The 18,223-nt window shown below is 38.3% G+C and overlaps 2 protein-coding genes across 4 annotated transcripts in view; one reads left to right on the forward strand and one right to left on the reverse strand.

The window, feature by feature from the left end:
- Nucleotides 1-1,486: 1,486 nt before the first annotated feature.
- On the forward strand, nucleotides 1,487-16,244 carry TRIM59 (tripartite motif containing 59). 3 transcript variants are annotated; one of them, XM_065943600.1, is made up of 3 exons: nucleotides 1,488-1,651; nucleotides 2,591-2,664; nucleotides 13,500-16,244. In XM_065943600.1, exon 3 carries the CDS (start codon nucleotides 13,503-13,505, stop codon nucleotides 14,709-14,711), a length of 1,209 nt encoding a protein of 402 aa, XP_065799672.1. In that variant the 5' UTR covers nucleotides 1,488-1,651; nucleotides 2,591-2,664; nucleotides 13,500-13,502; the 3' UTR covers nucleotides 14,712-16,244. The 3 variants fall into 3 exon arrangements, with proteins under 3 accessions (XP_065799674.1, XP_065799672.1, XP_065799673.1); XM_065943601.1 differs by lacking the exon at nucleotides 1,488-1,651 and adding an exon at nucleotides 1,944-2,064; XM_065943602.1 differs by lacking the exon at nucleotides 2,591-2,664 and having other exon boundaries at nucleotides 1,487-1,651.
- Nucleotides 16,245-17,584: 1,340 nt separating this feature from the next.
- Nucleotides 17,585-18,223, reverse strand: part of SMC4 (structural maintenance of chromosomes 4) — a 31,739-nt gene continuing 31,100 nt past the window's right edge. Inside the window, exon 24 of the mRNA XM_065943599.1 lies at nucleotides 17,585-17,848. Coding sequence (XP_065799671.1) covers nucleotides 17,696-17,848 — 153 coding nt within the window. The 3' untranslated portion in view covers nucleotides 17,585-17,695. The remainder of the gene's footprint in view (nucleotides 17,849-18,223) is intronic.

The raw sequence follows: 18,223 nt of genomic DNA on the forward strand, positions 1-18,223 counted from the left end.
AGAGACTTCCCATATATTATGATTTCCTGCCCGCCCCGCGCGCCCCACCCCCCCAAGCATAGTCGCCTCCATCATCAACATCCTCCACTAGAGCGGTAGATGTGTTACAAGTGGTGGATTTACACGGACACATCATTATCACCCAAAGTCCATTGTTAACATCACCCTTACACTCTTTTTTTTTTTTTTTTTTTTAAGAGAATAGTTTTATAGAAATAAGTTACATTTATAGCCATGGAAAAATATTCACAACATATTGTTTTGACAGCAAGTTAAAAACTGTATCAGAATGATTCCAACGTTGCAAGAGAAAATTCAGCTATGTACACAGTAAAGTCTAAATAGATATATGTCACCATGTAACAGCAGATAGCTTGGATAGCACTGCAATTCACACAAGGTAAGTAACCCTTTCAGTAGTTAAAACTGGTGAAGACGTCTGAGATTAACTCAGGACTCACTGATACTAAATTTTATTGTTTAATATTTTTTCTGTAATTTACTGTATGAGTCTAAGATCTGAAAGTACTAGCAATACAGAGTATACTGAGGTTCACAGCTTTACTTACCACAGTAAATAACTTCTAACTACATTTTAGAGGGAAGTGTGATGAGGGTGTATCTTGAGATATAGTTGGATAAAGTTTCTTAAGAAAAAGAGAAAGGACTGAACTGTTTTGTGATTCTAGGGGTTAAGAAAGTGAAATAGGAATTTGGCGGAGAAATTAAATTGGAAATCAGGACTATTCTGTGCAATAGTCACCTCTAGACTGCAATTTCGTACCGTGGAGAGGCGGCGGAGGCGAGACGAAGAGTAGTAATAGGACAAGATGGAGGGAAATGGTCCTAAATGACTCTTAAGTTCCCACCACCCCCTCAGAGTTAGCTCTCTAAGTACAAGAGAATTCCCAGTCATCAGAAGCCCTCTCCTATGCGGGAACAAGTATTCCGATGGGTTTGTGTCTCCAGATGCTGTAAACAAAAGCAAAGCCGGGCTCAGGCGAGGATGGCGCTCGCTCACTGGGTGCTTGTGCACTCAGGACGCCTCAGGGTGCTGGGAACCTATGAAGTCACGACGGAAGACGCTGCGCTTGAAGGTCGAGAATTAGGACGTGCCGACTTGGTTCCAAGTTAAAATAAAAAATAGAAGTAGTTCTACGAATCTTTTGTAGAAATCATCGGCCTCCGCCAGGCCCCGCCTCTCCCTGGACGCCATCCAGAAGCCCCCAGAAGGACTCCAGGCCAGAAGCTCCACGACACGGCAACCAGAAGCGCCCCCACCCACTGAAGCCTCCCCCGCGGCCCGCCTCGGCAGCGCCAGCGCTGCACCCGCTCCTACTGCGCAGGCGCAGGACGCTCGCCGCCGGCCCCGACCGGAGCCCCAGAGACCCCGCCCCCGCTTCAGCCCCCGCTGTGGGCAGTTTACTTTTGAACCGCGGCCCCGCGCTCTTTCTCATTGGCTGAGGCTACGCAATTGGAGGTTGCCGGGAGACTGCGCCTGCGTCATGAGGCGCCCGAGCTCCGCCTCTTCTGAGCACCTGAAGGCCTCAGGGCGGAGGAGGGCGGGGACGCCAAGCCCCCCTCAGCATCCGTCCGGAGGCCGTGCCGCTCTGGCGCTGCGAGTGGAGTTGCCCGGTTTCCCGTCCTCACGGTGAGTTTAAGGAGCTTTTCTTCGGCCCGAAAAGGCGGCTGTGGGTCCCTCCTCTTTCCTTGTAGCCCAGGCTGGTGTACTGTGTGTGTCTGAGGCTTGGTAATTCAGAGGGCTGGCTTGGGTCCTGCGTCTCTTCCCTCCTGTCCCGGGTGAAGAGTTGGGGGAACCTTGTTTTCCCTCCCGCCGGGACGGAGCTGCGTTTCCGTGAGAGAGAAGGCCCTCTGTGGTGGGGTGGGGAAAGGGGCGGACTCTGCCGGGCTGGGCGACCTCTCGGGGGTCGGAGTGGGGGACGCCGAGGCGCGTGGGGAGAGAGGCCCGGAAGGATTTGTCGTAAACCTTAGAGAAAGGGAAGGTGAAGGGCCCTGGTGTTTTGAGCCCCTTCTCTGGCAGACGTTCTCACCGGAATTAACGGGGTAGGTGTTTTTATACCCATCTGACGGATGTGAAACGGCAGTTGTGAGAGGTGCTAGATAAAACACCTCCCCGGACTCTCAGCATTTACGTGGCGGAACTGAGAGATGAACACACGTACTGATGGGAATAACCTAAATCAAGATTTGTGATCTGTAACTGGCATAACCTTTCACTCCTATGAGTTCTGCTTGCCTTCCAGTTAACGCTCAGCAGTCCAGCATGACCATGAAGGGTTGCTCCGTCATCACCATTGTTGGCTAATGTTTTCGAGATACTTGACTCTGTAAAAAGAGGTCCTTTGTGACAGTTTATTTGGTCACAGATTGGTTGGGATTTTCAAGTTACAGGGATACCTCTCCTGCTGCTCCACAGCTATTGATACTTGTCACTACTTTAAAAAACACACACACACAGTGAGGCTCAGGGAAGGTAAGTATCAAAGATAGTGATACTTCTATGAGGTCCTACTTAACTTTTTTTGAGAATGTGAATCTAGAACATTAAGATAAAATAATTTTATTTCAGAATAAGGATAAAAGAATCCGAAAAAGTTAAAGAAGATATATATTCAGTCTCCAAAGCAGAAAGTCAGCTGAGTGGTAAGTTCTGGGAGATTGAGTGAATACCAAAGAGATTTTCAGAAAAATTTTAAACTGTAAGGTGATTTAAATTTTTGACTCTTTTTTTAAAAAAGGAGTGCATGTTGGTGGTATGTAAAATTTGAAGCAAGTAGAAGGATCATAAAATGAAAAGTAAACAACTCTCTTATCTGACCTATACCTTGAAGTTAGTCACTGTTAACTCTTGTTTACCCTGCTGCTGGAAATTTTACAAGAATGTGTGCATCTTAATACAGACACACATATTTAACACAGATCTGCAAGTTGAATTTATTAAGTTGTTGGGGTACCTTTTTACCATGCATCTACATATTGTTGCTGCATTCCTTTTTTAAGGTTTTTTTTGGTGTGGACCTTTTTTATAAACTCTTGGTTGAATTTGTTATAATATTGCTTCTGCCTTATGTTTTGGGTTTTGGCTCCAGGGCATGTGGGATCTTAGCTCCTGGACCAAGGATCAAAACCAGCATCCCCTGTATTGGAAGGCAAAGTCTTAAGCCCTGGACTGCCAGGGAAGGCCCTGCATTCCTTTTTTATTTATTTTTATTTTTAATTGGAGTATAATTTCCTTATAATGTTGTGTTGGTTTCTGCCATACAGCAGTGTGAATGAGCCATTAGTATGTGTGTCAATAAATACACATACACACTCCCTCTTGATCCTTTCATTCCCCCACTGCATTTCTTTTTAATCACCAGGTAGCTGTAATTTGGGGCTTCCCTGGTGGCTTAGCTGTGGAGGGAGAAAAAGAAAAAAAGAGAGAAATCCGCCTGTAATGTAGGAGACACTGTTCAATCTTTGAGTCAGGAAGATCCCCTGGAGAAGGAAGTTGCAACCTGTACCAGTATTCTTGCCTGGGAAATCCCATGGACAGAGAAGCTTGGCGGGCTACAGTCCATGGCGGTGGTGAAAGAGTTGGACACAATTTAGTGACTAAACAACAATAACAGCAGCTATCCCTTAAAGTAAGGGACCATAGTTTAGCTACTCTGGCAAGATGAAATTTTGATCTTAGTTGATGATAGTTTTAACGTTGCTTTTCAGCAAACATATTGCTGAATTTTTTCCACCAAGTATATATTTTCACTTTGAAAAATATTTTTTGAAAAGGCGAAGAAGATCTTAACTCCTCATATCAGTTGCTCATTAAATTGCATTAATGGGCTTCCCCTGGTGGCTCAAATGGTGAAGAATTTGCTTGCAATGCAGGAGACCTGGGTTTGATCCCTGGGTCGGGAAGATCTCTTGAGGAAGGGAATGGCTACCCATTCCAGTATTCTTGTTTGGAGAATTCTGTGGACAGAGGAGCCTGGTATTTTTTTAGTCTGAGGGACCAGGTTGATGTCAAAATGCAGGAAAATAGTACAAATGGGCAGAGTTAAAAATCAGATCTGACCATAGAAATTTTTTTGTTTTGAGTTAGGTGATCCTTCATTATTTTTATACATTTCTTCTTCTTCTTTTTTTTAAAATCAGTTAGGGCCACAAAAATGTGAGACCCAGCTTGGGTGGTGGCACTTCTTGAATTTTCCCAGACGTATAGCTGACTCACTGTCTTACGTCCTAGAGCAAGTCATCTAACTTCCAAATTTCTCTTCAGAGGTGGTAAACTGTAATGAATATTTTATAACCATTCATGTTTAGAGATGAAAGACAATAATGCATTGGGGAATTAAGGCTTTTAAAAAATAGTTTACACAGGAGAATGATATTTTTGGTATGCCCAGTTCTCTGTCTTCTGTCAGTGCTGACCATACATAATAAGCTGGTTAGACACTGTGGAGACTCCATAGAAAATCAACTTTGTGGAGAGAGACTGCATAAAAACTTGAGAAGTTCAATACTGTGTTTGTTTTGACACTTAAGCACAAGAAATCTGAGAAATAATTTATAAGTAGATGATTTAGCTTCAGGTTTATTTCTGAAAAGATTTCTTTTTTATATTTCTTGGTGACTTTTAAAAGGGAAGCAGGAAATCTTGAACTAAGTTAGCAGTTTGTCCTTTGTCTCTTAGTCCCCGCTGGAGGAAAATAACATTTTACTTGGGTCGTTTTAATTTTTTAGCTTTTTAAAATTATAGAATAATAGAAATTGATTCCAAAATTAACTTGGCAGGGGTGAGCCTGGCTGGATAATAGGCAAGACACTTAAACATTTTTAAAGTTTTTTTTTTTAATTGCTTTGAAACTTACATATAATTTACCATTTTAACCATTTTTAAGTGTATAGTCAGTGGCATTAAGTACATTTCACATTGTTGTGCAGCCATCCCATCTATCTCCAGAACATTTTCATCTTCCCAAAGTGAAGCTGCACTCATTAAACAATAACTCAGCTCTCCTCCCTCTAGCCCCTGGCAACCACCATTTTACTTTGTCTTTGTAGACTGTGCTTATTGGCTTTTATATTATGTGCATTTTTCACGTCTATTGTGATCATACATTTTTTTCTCCATTGACCTAATTGAGTAATTTTCTGTTACTGAGTTAACTTTACATTTCCAGAAAGAACTGTATTTGGTTCTGTATTGTACTCTTTTAATGTGATCAGGATTTGTTTTTACTAATATTGTGTTCAGGGTTTTACATCAGCATTCATTTTTGTAGTTGTTCTATTTTTAGTTTTGAGTTGTCTTTGTTAGGTTTTGCAGTTGTGTTATGCTATCCTCAAAACAGTTTGCAAACGCGCTGTCTTGTATTCCCGAGCAGTAGTACAAGTAATTGTTTCTTAACCACTTGGATGAACCCTCCAGAGAAGCTTTCTCCCTTCCCCACCTTTTTTTTCCCCAGACCCTTATTTTTTTCCAGAGTAGCACTTTTCCAGCTTGTGAATCTCTCTCATGGTTTGGTTTATCTTCTCTGGTCAATTTTGGTATTGGAACTGATGGTAGAGAATAGTTAATTTCTTGTAGACTTTCAAATATAGTAGCATAGGTATTCTCTGTAATTTTGGCTTTTCCCATATTTGGCTTATTTCCTTTTTTTAATGCTAAACTTAGTACATTTGTTGTTTCTTTCTTAATCCTCTTGTTTGCGTTGCATTGCACGCTTAGTCGCTCAGTCATATCCAACTGTTTTGTGACTCAATGGACAGTAGCCTGCCAGGCTCATCTGTCCATGAGATTCTCCAGGCAAGAATACTAGAATGGGTTGCCATTTCCGACTCCAGGGCATCTTCCCGATCCAGGGAATCGAACCCTGGTGTCCTGCATTGCAGGAGATTCTTTACCATCTGAGCCACCAGGGAAGCCCCTTATTGCTGCATAACCAATCCCACATTTTAGCTCTTAAAATTTAAAACAGTTCCCTTGGGTCAGGAATCTCGGAGCAGGTTAGCAGTCTGCTTCTGGCTTGTGGTCTCTCATGATGTTGCAGTCATTGCCAGATTTTACTGGACCTGAAGTATCTGCTCATTATGTAGTTGCTTGAGTTTTCAGGTTCTTGGGGGTTGTTAGACTAAGGGTTTTAGTTTCTTGCTGCAGTGGTGGACCTTGGTCTGCTTGCAACGTGGCACCCTCCTTCCCTTAGAGTGATCTAAGAGAGATGGAGAGAGCCAAGCATTCCAGAAAGAAGCCTGGTCTTTTATTACAGAATCTTAAAGTTACATCTGCTGTATTGTTTGTTAAAAGGGAGTCACTAAGTCCAGCCCACGCTCAAGAAAAGGGAATTACAAAAGGATGTGACATCTAGGAGGTAGAGGTCCATCTTGGAAGCTTCCTATCTTAGATAAAAGAGCCAGGCCTCGGGTTTATCAATTCTAACAGTTTTCTGTTTTCTAATTCACAGTTTTCTTCATGAGTTAGAATTGTTCTTTTCTTTAGCTTTTCCTAGGTTCATTTTCTTTTTTTCCCCCCTAACTTTTTTTTTCCCCCTAACTTTTTAAAAAAGATGAATCCTTTTTATATTACTTCTTTAGTTATTAACGAATGAATTGCATCTTGGCTGGGTAGAGAATTCTTAGGTCGTATCCTTTTCCTTCCTGATCCTTGTGGGTATTGACTGCTACATTGTCTTTTAACATTTCTAGTTGCTTTGGAGGTATTCTGTTTATCTACTGCTGTGTAACAAATAGAAGGTTTGGATGCCTGATATCCAGGATGACTTTTTCACTCACATGTCTGGCACCTCATTGCTCCTCCACTTGGCCTCATCAGAAGAGCAGGATAGAATTTTTACATAACGAAGAGGCAGCAATCTGCTAGGCTACTGAAGGGTTATATCCAGAACTGTCATACTCTCGCTCTGTATCCTATTGGTCAGAGCAGTCACACGTCTTGCCCAGATCTTTTTGAAGGGAGAATAGATTTCATCTCTTGAGAGAATACCAGCAAAGTCACATCTCAGAATAATATATCTGAGAAATAATTTTTGTGGTCATCTTTAGAAATTATAGTCTCCCAGAGAATTTTGAGATCATTATATTTTTATTTTCCTTTTTTTAAAGTGTCTTTTCTGCCTAGATGCATGTGGGATTGTCTTTATTTCTTTATTTAAAATTTTAACATTTTAAATTGTCTTTTAATTTGTTGAAAGTAAAAGAGAATTTAGGTTTATAATGGAAAACAGCAGCCTCCTGCCCTCATGTTCCCGAGTCTTGATTCCTGCTCTCCAGAAGCAATCATTTCATTCCACTTAAATATTTCTTTTGGTATTGCTTCTATATTTCTAAATAATTGACTTTTGATGGGATTTCTTGATTTTTCATTTTTAGGTATGTATTGACTTCTTATAAGGGAAGATTAAGATAAATTCTTAAACACGGTTTCCTTCTGTATTCCCTCCTCTCAATATAACTTTTCATTTTTTTAATTTGAGCTGTTACAACAAACCTACCTTAAACAGCAATCATTGATTTCTTAAACAACAGTCATTGATTGCTTGCAGTTTTGTAGGCTAGTTAGTCCAGGAGCATGACGCTGGCACAGTTGGGTTCTGGCCAGAGCTCTCTTCCTGCTGTGCCTTCACATGGCAGAGAGCAGAGACAGAGAGGGAGCCAGCTCTGCATCTCTTCCTTTAAGGGGCTCATCTCAGTCATGAAGGCTCAGCTCTCAGGACCTAATTACCTCTGCCTCATTTATACTACCACATTCAGGGTTAGGATTTTAACATATGAATTTTCAGGAGACACATTCAATCCATAACAGTCATGGTTTTTGGTAAAATCAGTATTAATATTTATAATGTTATGATTAATGGGACAACTGAGTTATATAATGTGCTGTAATATTTCCTTTTTTCATGACTCCATCATTTTCTCCTACATTTAGTTTTCTCATTACCTCTCAGTATGTTCAGACACATGGAATATTGTCTGTTCCATTCATTTACTTAAAGACATTTCTTCTGGATTTCTGTCATCTTCCTCTAGACTTTTTCTCTAGGCTTGCTGCGCAGTTGTGTAGGATTCCATTTCACAGTTACTCTGGTGAGAATTCTTGTTTTTCTTGTCTTCCTGCAGTAGTTTTTTTTTTAAGAAATGGCAGGTGGTGGGTGTTTCAAAACCCAGGTAGTGGGTTTTGAAATCTCTTGTGTCAAACTATCTTTAGACTACTATCAAAATTTACTTTTTCTGGGTGTACAGTTTTAGGTTGGAAGCCATGTTTTCCTATTAAAGAATTGCTTCAGTGTCTTCTAGTTTCCAGTGTTGTTACACACAGCATAGCTAAATCCAAGATACTCATCCCAGAAAGTACTCATTGGAAAAGTTTTTTGCTCCTTCCCCCCCCTCAAGAGTCTAGACTGGTTATGGAAAATTCCTGGTACGTAAAATTTCATACTAGTTTCTGGAAGAACTAGCCCTTAAGCTTGATAGCCACTTTTATCTTCTGTTTCTCAGGCAGCACCCAGAGTTAGGAAGTTCCTGACCTTACATATTAATAGTTATTTTCAATCAGGCTTACTTCTGTTAGCCAGTCTCCACTTCTCATGAATGTGTTGGCTAAAATCAGTTTTTCATAACAGCTAGAAGAGGGTAATTTGAGAGTAGATTTGGTTTCTGTATCTTCAAGTTATCTATACACTTCTGATTAAATTTTGTTAAAAATATATGCTATTTGTTGTTGTTCAGTCACTAAGCCATGTCGGACTTTTTGTGACGCCATGGACTGCGGCATGCCAGGCTCCTCTGTCTTCCATTGTCTCCTGGAGTTTGCTCAGATTCATGTCTTTTGAGTTGGTGTTGCTATCTAACCATCTCATCCTCTTTCGCCCCCTTTTTCTTTTGCCTTCAATCTTTCCCAGCATCAGGGTCTTTTCCAATGAGTTGGCTCTTCACTTCAGGTGGCCAAAGTATTGGAGCTTCAGTTTCAGAATCAATCCTTCCAATGAATATTCAGGGTTGATATCCTTTAGGATTGATGGGCTTGATCTCCTTGTAATCCAAGGGACTCTCAAGAATCTTCTCCAGCACCATGATTTGAAAGCATGCATTCTTCAGTACTCAGCTGCGTTTATGGTCCAACTCTCATATCCATACATTCCTACTGAAAAAACTATAACTTTGACTGTATGGACCTTTGTTGGTAAAGGGATGTCTCTGCTTTATAATACACTGTCTAGGTTTGTCTTGAGCTTTCCAGGTGGCTCAGTGGTGAATCTGCCTGCCAATGCAGGAGGTTTGGATTTGATCCTTGGGTCGGGAAGATCTCCTGGAGGAGAGCATGGCAACCCACTCCAGTATTCTTGCCTGGATCATCCCCTGGACAGAGGAGGGCTACAGTCCATGGGGTCGTAAAGAATCAGACGCGACTGAGTCCGCATGCTTGCAGTAGGTTTGTCATAACTTTCCTTCCAAGGAACAAGTGTCTTTTAATTTCATGGCTGCAGTCCCCATTCACAGTGATTTTGGAGCCAAAAAAATAAAATATGTCACTCCTTCCATGTTTTCCCCTTCTGTTTGACCAGATGCCATGATCTTGGTTTTGCTAATGTTGAGCTCCAAGCCAGCTTTTTCACGCTCCCTTTTCACCCTCATCAAGAGGCTTTATGGTATCTCTTCACTTTTTGCCATTAGCATGGTATCATCTGCATATTTGAAGTTGTTGATATTTCTCCTGGCAGTCTTGATTCCAGGTTGTGTTTCGTCTAGTCCGGCATTTTGCATGGTTTACTCTGCATATAAATTAAATAAGCAGGGTGACAATCCCTTGTTGTACTCCTTTCCCAATTTGGAACCAGTCAGTTCCATGTCTGGTTCTGACTGTTGCTTATTGACCTGCATACAGGTTTCTCAGAAGACAGGTAAGGTGGTCTGGTATTCCCATCTCTTTAAGAATTTTCTGGTTTGTTGTGATCTACAAAGTTAAAGGCTTTAGCATAGTCGGTGAAGCAGAATTAGATGTTTTTCTGGAATTCTCTTGCTTTTCCTATTATCCAGTGGATGTTGGCAGTTTGATCTCTGGTCCCTCTGCCTTTTCTAAACCCAGCCTATACATCTGGAAGTTCTCAGTTCACGTACTGTTGAAGCCTAGCTTGAAGGATTTTTGAGCATTACTGTGCTAGTATGTGAAATGAACGCAATCATATGGTAGTTCAAACATTGTTTGGCTTTGCCCTTCTTTGGGATTGAAATGAAAACTGACCTTTTCCAGTCCTGTGGCCACTGCTGAGTTTTCTAAATTTGCTGACATTTTGAGTGTGGCACTTTAACAGCATCATTTTTCAGGATTTTAAGTAGCTCAGCTGGGGTTCCATCACCTCCACTAGCTTTCTTTATAGTAATGCTTTCTAAGGCCCACTTGACTTCACACTCAAAAGATGTCTGGCTCTAGGTGAGCGACCACACCATTGTGGTTACCTGGGTCATTAAGGTCTGTGTATTCTTGCCATCTCTTCTTAATCTTTTCTGCTTCTGTTCTGTCCATACTATGTCTGTCCTTTATTGTGTCTATCCTTGCATGGAATGTTCTCTTGATATCTCTTTTTCTTGAAGAGATTGCCAGTCTTTTTCATTCTGTTGTTTCCCTGTTTCTTTGCGTTGTTCTCTTAAGAAGGCCTTCTTCTGTCTCCTTGCTCTTCTCTGGAGCTCTGCGCTCAGTTGGTTTATCTTTTCCTTTCTCCTTTGCCTTTCACTTTTCTTCTTTCCTCAGCTATTTGTAAAGTCTCCTCAGGCAACCACTTTGCCTTTTTGCATTTCTTTTTCGGTGACTTTGGTCACTGCCTCCTGTACAGTGTTAGGAACCTCCATCCATAGTTTTTCAGGCACCCTGTCTACCAGATCTAATTCTACCTATTCGTCATCTCTACGGATTACCCTATAGCTCAAATGGTAAAGAATCTGCCTGTGAGGCAGGAGACCAGGGTTCGAACCCCGGGTTGGGAAGTTCCTCTGGAGAAGGGAATTGCAATCCACTCCAGTATTCTTACCTGGAGAATTCCATGGACAGAGAAGCCTGGTGGGTAACAGTCTGTGGGGTCACAGAGCTGGACATGACTGAGTGACTAACACACTTTTGTCATCCCACTGTATAATCATAAGGGATTTAATTTAGGTCATACTTCAATGTCTAGTGGTTTTCCTTACATTCTTCAGTTTAAGCCTGAATTTTACAAAAAGCAGCTGATGATCTGAGCCCGTGAGCTCCAGGTCTTGTTTTTGCTGACTGTATAGAGCTTTTCCCATTTAGTGATGTCCATGTGTAGAGTTGTCTCTTGGGTTGTTGGAAGGAGGGTGTTTGCTATGACCAACATGTTCTCTTGACAAAACTGTTAGCCTTTGCCCTGCTTCATTTTGTACTCCATGGCCAAACTTGCCTGTTATTCCAGTTATCTCTTCATTTCTTCTTTTTATATTCCAGGCCCTATGATGTAAAGGACATCTTTTTTTGGTGTTAGTTCTAGAAAGTATTGTAGGTGTTCTATATTTGCTATAGAAGTAACTTTTGAGGCCAGGATATCTAATGCTTCCATTTTATGTAAATTCAAGAGATGATATTTTCTTTACAGTATGGTTATTTTGAATATTCTCCTTCTAAAAAAAGTTGAACTTTTGGGATCCTTAGATGGGTTCTCAGGGAAAATGTTTTCTAACTTTTTAACGAGTATAGGATTTTGGAGGGAAAGATTGTGTTCAGTTTTAGGGTTACTTTTTGATACTTGCATTAAATAACTCTAATATTGAATCTAAATTGAATATATGTCCATTGTTTAAATTTTATTCCTTTGCAAAATGTTATTCTATTTCTTCATTATGAATTCTGACATCACTTAAATTGAAAAAACATTTTGTTTTTCTTGGGTGGTTTTTCAATTTCAGAGCTCTCTGTAGGTACAAGATAATCATAAAGACTTCCCAACATGTAGGCTCTTGAATTCATCTGCAGTGAATAATGTCATCTTCTCTTCTGTTGCTCAGTTACTTTTGTTTCCTGGAATGCTTCACAGTTCAGGCTTATTAGTATCGCACATCTTGGCTCATTATAGTTCTTAATGTTGTTAGTCAGAATGGCGTATTTTGTTTTCAGATGTATTCTTGATAGAACGTCTCCTAAGCAGAAATTTTGCTGTTTTAAAATAGAAGAACCCTAAAACTAAGGTCTGACATTTTGTTAGCATTGGTCTCTTAAGGGGCAGGGTTTACTCAACCAGTGAGTGAGCGCCTGTTGTGTCAGGTTCTGCACTTAGACACAATGCCTGCACTTACTGCAGGCTTATGTTCTAATGTATAGAAAAAGGCTATAAAATCTTTTATTACTGTTTGTTTTTTTGGCTATGCCACGCAGCTTGCATGATCTGTTCCCCAACTAGGTGTCAGACATGGGCCTTGGCAGTGAAAGTACCAAGTCCTAACCACTGGACCACCAGGGAATCCCCACAAGTCTTTTAAATAAAGTCCATCTAAGTGCTAGAAAGTAGAAGTGCAGTGTTCAGTGAGATTAACAGGGGACCAAATCTGGGGAAGAAGGTGGGACTCAAGTTCAGGCTTGAAGGAGTTTGGTTTTGCACATGGTGAAGATGGGGCACATAGAACTATAAAGATTGAAGAGGTTTTTATGTTTATTAAAAGTACAATTAGTTATTTGTAGATGTTGTTTATTGAAACTTGTAACAGTTTTTATAGAGGAGGATTTGGTAAGCTTTAGATTTTACAAGAATGGCACTTGGAAGGCTTGTTGGAAATAACCAGTAATAGCTTGCCAAGAAGTGAAGTTACTTATGTCAGAGAAGATCTCTGAACTGTTGCTGGATTTCTTTCCTAAAGGAAAGATGACTGATGGGGTTCTTTAGCACTAATGCTCTAGTGGTCAGTAATTCATAATTACCACTATCAACACTTCATCTTTCAAACTTTATTGCCAGGACTAATTCAGAAATGTTTTCCCTTTCCAAATCTTCAAATTAACATTACTTTAGAATATTACACTGTGCTGATTCAGGGCTTTAAGCACATACACTAGTATTCTAATTCAAGAACCTGAAAAATTTATAGAACAGTTAGAAATTTAGTAACTTACTTTAGAAACTGTGGTTGAGTCAACTGGAATATGAGTTGAAGAATGTAATTTTGCTAAGAATCAACTTGTTATTTAAGTTTTAACTATTCATCAATTGTGTATAGTTTTGATTTTGGCATCTTAGAATGTAAAAAGTTGCTCAGACTATTTATAATCATTAAGTAGACTTCCAACAGAACACCCCAAAGTAACTCTTAAAGGTTATCAATAATCAGTTATTAGGAATTATATAGAAAGTTATTTTAGAAATCCTCTTGTAAATGACAAGTGCAATATATTGTTTGTAGGTTAACATTAAAACTTTATATGTGTGCATATATGTCTTTGTTATGTGTAGAATTAAAATACTTTTTTCTCTCGACAGGAAATGCACAATTTTGAGGATGAGTTAACATGTCCCATTTGTTACAGTATTTTTGAAGATCCTCGTGTACTACCATGCTCTCATACATTTTGTAGAAATTGTTTGGAAAATGTGCTACAGGCAACTGGTAACTTTTATATATGGAGACCTTTACGCATTCCACTCAAGTGCCCTAACTGCAGAAGTATTATTGAAATTGCTCCAAGTGGTATTGAATCTTTACCCGTTAATTTTGCATTAAGGGCTATTATTGAAAAGTACCAGCAAGAAGACCATCCAGATATCATCACCTGTCCTGAGCATTACAGGCAGCCCTTAAATGTTTACTGTCTCCTGGATAAAAAATTAGTTTGTGGTCATTGCCTTACCATAGGTCAACATCATGGTCATCCTATAGACGACCTTCAGAGTGCCTATATGAAAGAAAAGGACACACCTCAAAAACTGCTTGAACAGTTAACTGACACACACTGGACAGATCTTACTTGTCTTATTGAAAAGCTGGAAGAACAAAAATCTCATTCAGAGAAAATGGTCCAAGGTGATAAGGAAGTTGTTCTCCAATATTTTAAGGAGCTTAGTGATACATTAGAACAGAAAAAAAAAATTTTCCTAACAGCTCTTTGTGATGTTGGTAATCTGATTAATCAAGAATATACTCCACAAATTGAAAGAATGAAAGAAATAAGAGAGCAGCAGCTTGAATTAGTGACACTGACAACATCTTTACAAGAAGAGTCTCCACTTAAATTTCTTGAAAAAGTTGATGATGTCCGTCAACGTGTGCAGATCTTGAAACAAAGACCACTTCCTAAGGTCCAACCTGTTGAAATTAATCCTCGAGTAAGCCAAGTATTGAAAGAAGATTGGAGCAGAACAGAAATTGGACAAATTAAGAAACTTCTCATTCCTGAAATGAAGATCTCTCCAAAAAGGATTCCCTGTGCCTGGCCTGATAAAGAGGAAAAAGTTGAATTTTTTAAGATTCTAAACATTGTTATAGTTACACTAATTTCAGTGATACTGATGCTGATCCTCTTTTTTAACCAACACATAATAACCTTTTTAAATGAAATAACTTCAATATGTTTTTCTGATGTCTCTCTCTCTGTTTACCAAAGTTTATCTAAGAATGTGCAGAGTTTAAAGAATATACTATGTCACACTGTGTATTTACTGAAGGAATTCATGTGGAAAATAATTTCTCATTGAACATTCTAATCTAATCTCATTGAACATTCTAAAATAACATTCTCATTGAACAATCTGGATTATTTAAGTAGGCTTATTCTGTACAGCAGAGGCTAATGACCGTCGCTAGAGGAATATAGGGGAAGCTTGGATAAAGAGCAAGCTAAAGTTTGTTAGAATTGCAACAAAAATAAATAATTCCTTTCATGCTTCTGTTGAATACAAAACGTGTCATCAGAAGTTAGAAATGAGAAGAATGTCTGGTTTTCTGAAAACCAGAACGAAATCTAGTGATTACTTAACTATTAATACATTATCCCATTTTTATCGGTTGTAAGGTTGACTTACTGTTTTAACATTCTCATACCAGTAGTGTTTTAGCATTATATACTGCAGTGTGGTTGGCTTTGCAGTTTTGTGTATAGTTTTTAATTAAAAGATGTCAAAATCCGGAAAGATATAAACTAGACACTTTTGAATGGGCAAATAAAGATGGTGAGAAGAGGTTTTATATTTAAGTAGCTAAGTCAAAGTGATAGGGGATTGCTTATGTTAAAGATATGTTTGATCAAATGTATCTGTTCCACACATTAGTGTGTTTTAGATTTAAGAGCCTATAGTTTCTATAACATTCATTCCTAATAAAACTGTTGCTCTTGGAAATGTAAAGTGTTTTTAGGGACAAAACAGTAACATTTCCTAGCATTTACTGTCCTATGATTCATGTACATTTATTTTAGGATTGTATTGATATTTGACTTTTGTGTAGTCTATCTTATTAGTCATATCAGTTCTTGGGAAATATTGATATGTCCCACCCTCATTATGTTTGGATGGCATCATGATAACTATATGTCTTTAAAATTGTCTTAAATTTCCTAAGTCTCTTACGCTAATGCCAAAGCACCAATAATTTGATGTTATTTTCTTGAATTGTAAGGGGCGTCTGCCTAGCTACCTAAGTCAAATCCCTTTGATGTAGTTCCCTTTTTGTTAACTGAATTGTGGTCCTGGTAGGACTATTGACACTTCTGTCCATGCAACCCTAAGTACAAGCTCACTTGCCCAAATTCCAAGTTGGCTGTAGTTTTAGACAGCGTGTTGAGGAGCTGAATTCTCACGGACCTACAGGTGGCGGTAATCAGGGCACCAGTTCCAGAATACTCCCAAGACTTAGACCTTATCTGCTGAGAACAAGTCTGAACACTAAAGATGTAAGAACAAGTATGAACACTATACTCAGTTCATGATCAAAATAGCACAACTATTGTTGTTGTGTGGCAAAGAACATTGGTGTGGGCAAGAGAATGCTGTGTGGGCAAAGAACATTTGGAGGTAGTTGTGTATACAGCTACACACCAAATGAAGACTGGAGTTGCACTGACTTGATTAAAGTTAAAACACAGAAATGCCACATACTTTTTGCAATACATACAATTAATCTCACATTTCTGAAATAAGTATTAATCCTTGCTTTTTTTTTTAGGAAATAGACACAAAATTGTCCAGAGCCATTTATTTAGTATGAGACCCATTTATTTTTTTAAGAGTTCACCTGTTGTGTTACCTTTAAAGAATTTAAGCCAAGATTTTTACTAGGGTTTCTAACATGTCTATGAATCACAGCTAGAAATGGAAACATTTTAGGTTTGACATCCATTTTTAATAACTTGCCAATTTTTAGTAAATAATACTTTTACATAAATTTTATGTAGGCTGCATGAATAATCCAATATACAAGTAACTGACTTTTCCATGCTCTTCTGTTTTGTATTTTTGAGGATGAGATTGTAAAATTTAAAGTATATAATCTTGAAATATTTCTAAGTTTTTATGTGTAACAAAAGTTTACATTGTAATAAACTCATTTGGATCTTTGCATTGAGTGGCTTAGTAAGGTGCTGAAACTCAGAGGTGGTTGCTTTGGAATTTTCTTATGGGCTATGGGCATACTTTAACTTTTTAAAAGCACTACACTTATCTATTAGTTATGAAAATATAAAAATATTAAATTCATCTCTGTTCTCACCAATGAAAAGACCTTGATTATACTGATACTTTTTTCTAGTTACCTTCCCCTTGTATAATCTTGGACTTTATAAACAAATGACCATACTTGAATTTTAGATCTTACTTTATTTAAGTCCATGCTAATGTATTTACATCTTACTGATTATGATATAGACTGTCTTTGTTGGGTTTTAGTACCTAAACAATAATGCACTATGAATAACAAGGTTATTTTATTAACAAGGTTATTTTAAATTTTAATTCTCAGGCTCTCTATCTAGTAACTGAATAGCTTAGACCAGACTTCTGATTCAATACCAGGATTTTTTCTGAAAATGAAGTGGTTGCCATCTTATTTCCAGTAGTATATTCTTGAGCTAATGCAGTGTAACACAGTAACAAGAAAGCCTTTTACAACTTGATGGACAAACAGTACTGCAACCTAATTTCCATTTATACAAAAGAAATTAACCCTTATACACTTAAATCATTCTTAAATACCCAACTATAGTGGGTATTTTTCTTTTTCAACCCACTCAAGTTATTTCAGACATTTGCTGGCCCTTTCACAAGTGTTTAAACAGTCAAGCACATTAGTTTAAGAATGTATAATATTCAAATTCTCATTCTTACAATTCAGAATGACTGGTTTAACATGATTTAGTTTACAACTGTACTGTTCATCAAGAATGTATTTCTAACTCTGCAGGTAGCACTGTGGAACTAAGGGGAAGTTATCTGACTGTCCAGGCATCTTATTTTCTCCATAGTTTGCCACTTACAAAATTGTCAGATTCTTACAATCTCCTAGAAACAGGCATATAGAGAATATTTTATTAAACTTGTAACATCTCTTAATTAAGAGCATAAAATAGAGACTATGATACAATTTAAGAATAGGTATTTTATATAATTTATAACCTTTACAAATAGAAAGTAAATACAATATGTTGAATCTATGGTAAGATTTTGAAAAATCTTCAGATTAAGCAAGTTTAGCAAAGTCCTTTAGATGCAATTTCTTTTGGGTTTACTGCAACGCTTTTTGTTATATTGTATGTCTTGTAAATTCCAATAAGTCTATCTGAAATCTCAAACATATTATTTCGAAGAGAAATTATTATGAACTGGGCGTTTTTTGTTTGTTCCTAAAGAGAAAAAACAGAATAAATTAGAAAAAGTATACATATATATGTAAATATATGAATCATAATAAAGATCTAACTTTACTTCCCTAAAATATTTCTTAGGCAATAAATTGAACATCACATTGATAATTAATATGAACAAGAATGACAACATGGATAATTCATGAGATAGTATCTGGGTTAGAGAACAACTCAGGTATTTGGAAGGATAGTTGCCTAGTAGAAGTCTTCTAGTAGAAAAAAGATCTGGGAAAAGAAAAAAGTTCTACCTGTGTTTCTGCTACTAATTTACATTTATATTTTACTTTACCAAAATGGAACTATTTCACTCAAATAAAGTGGTCTCCTTTAATACCATGGGAGTAGAGAATGGCA

The sequence above is a fragment of the Muntiacus reevesi genome, chromosome 8 (genome assembly GCF_963930625.1).
Source record: "Muntiacus reevesi chromosome 8, mMunRee1.1, whole genome shotgun sequence".
NCBI classification, from domain to species: Eukaryota; Metazoa; Chordata; class Mammalia; order Artiodactyla; family Cervidae; genus Muntiacus; species Muntiacus reevesi.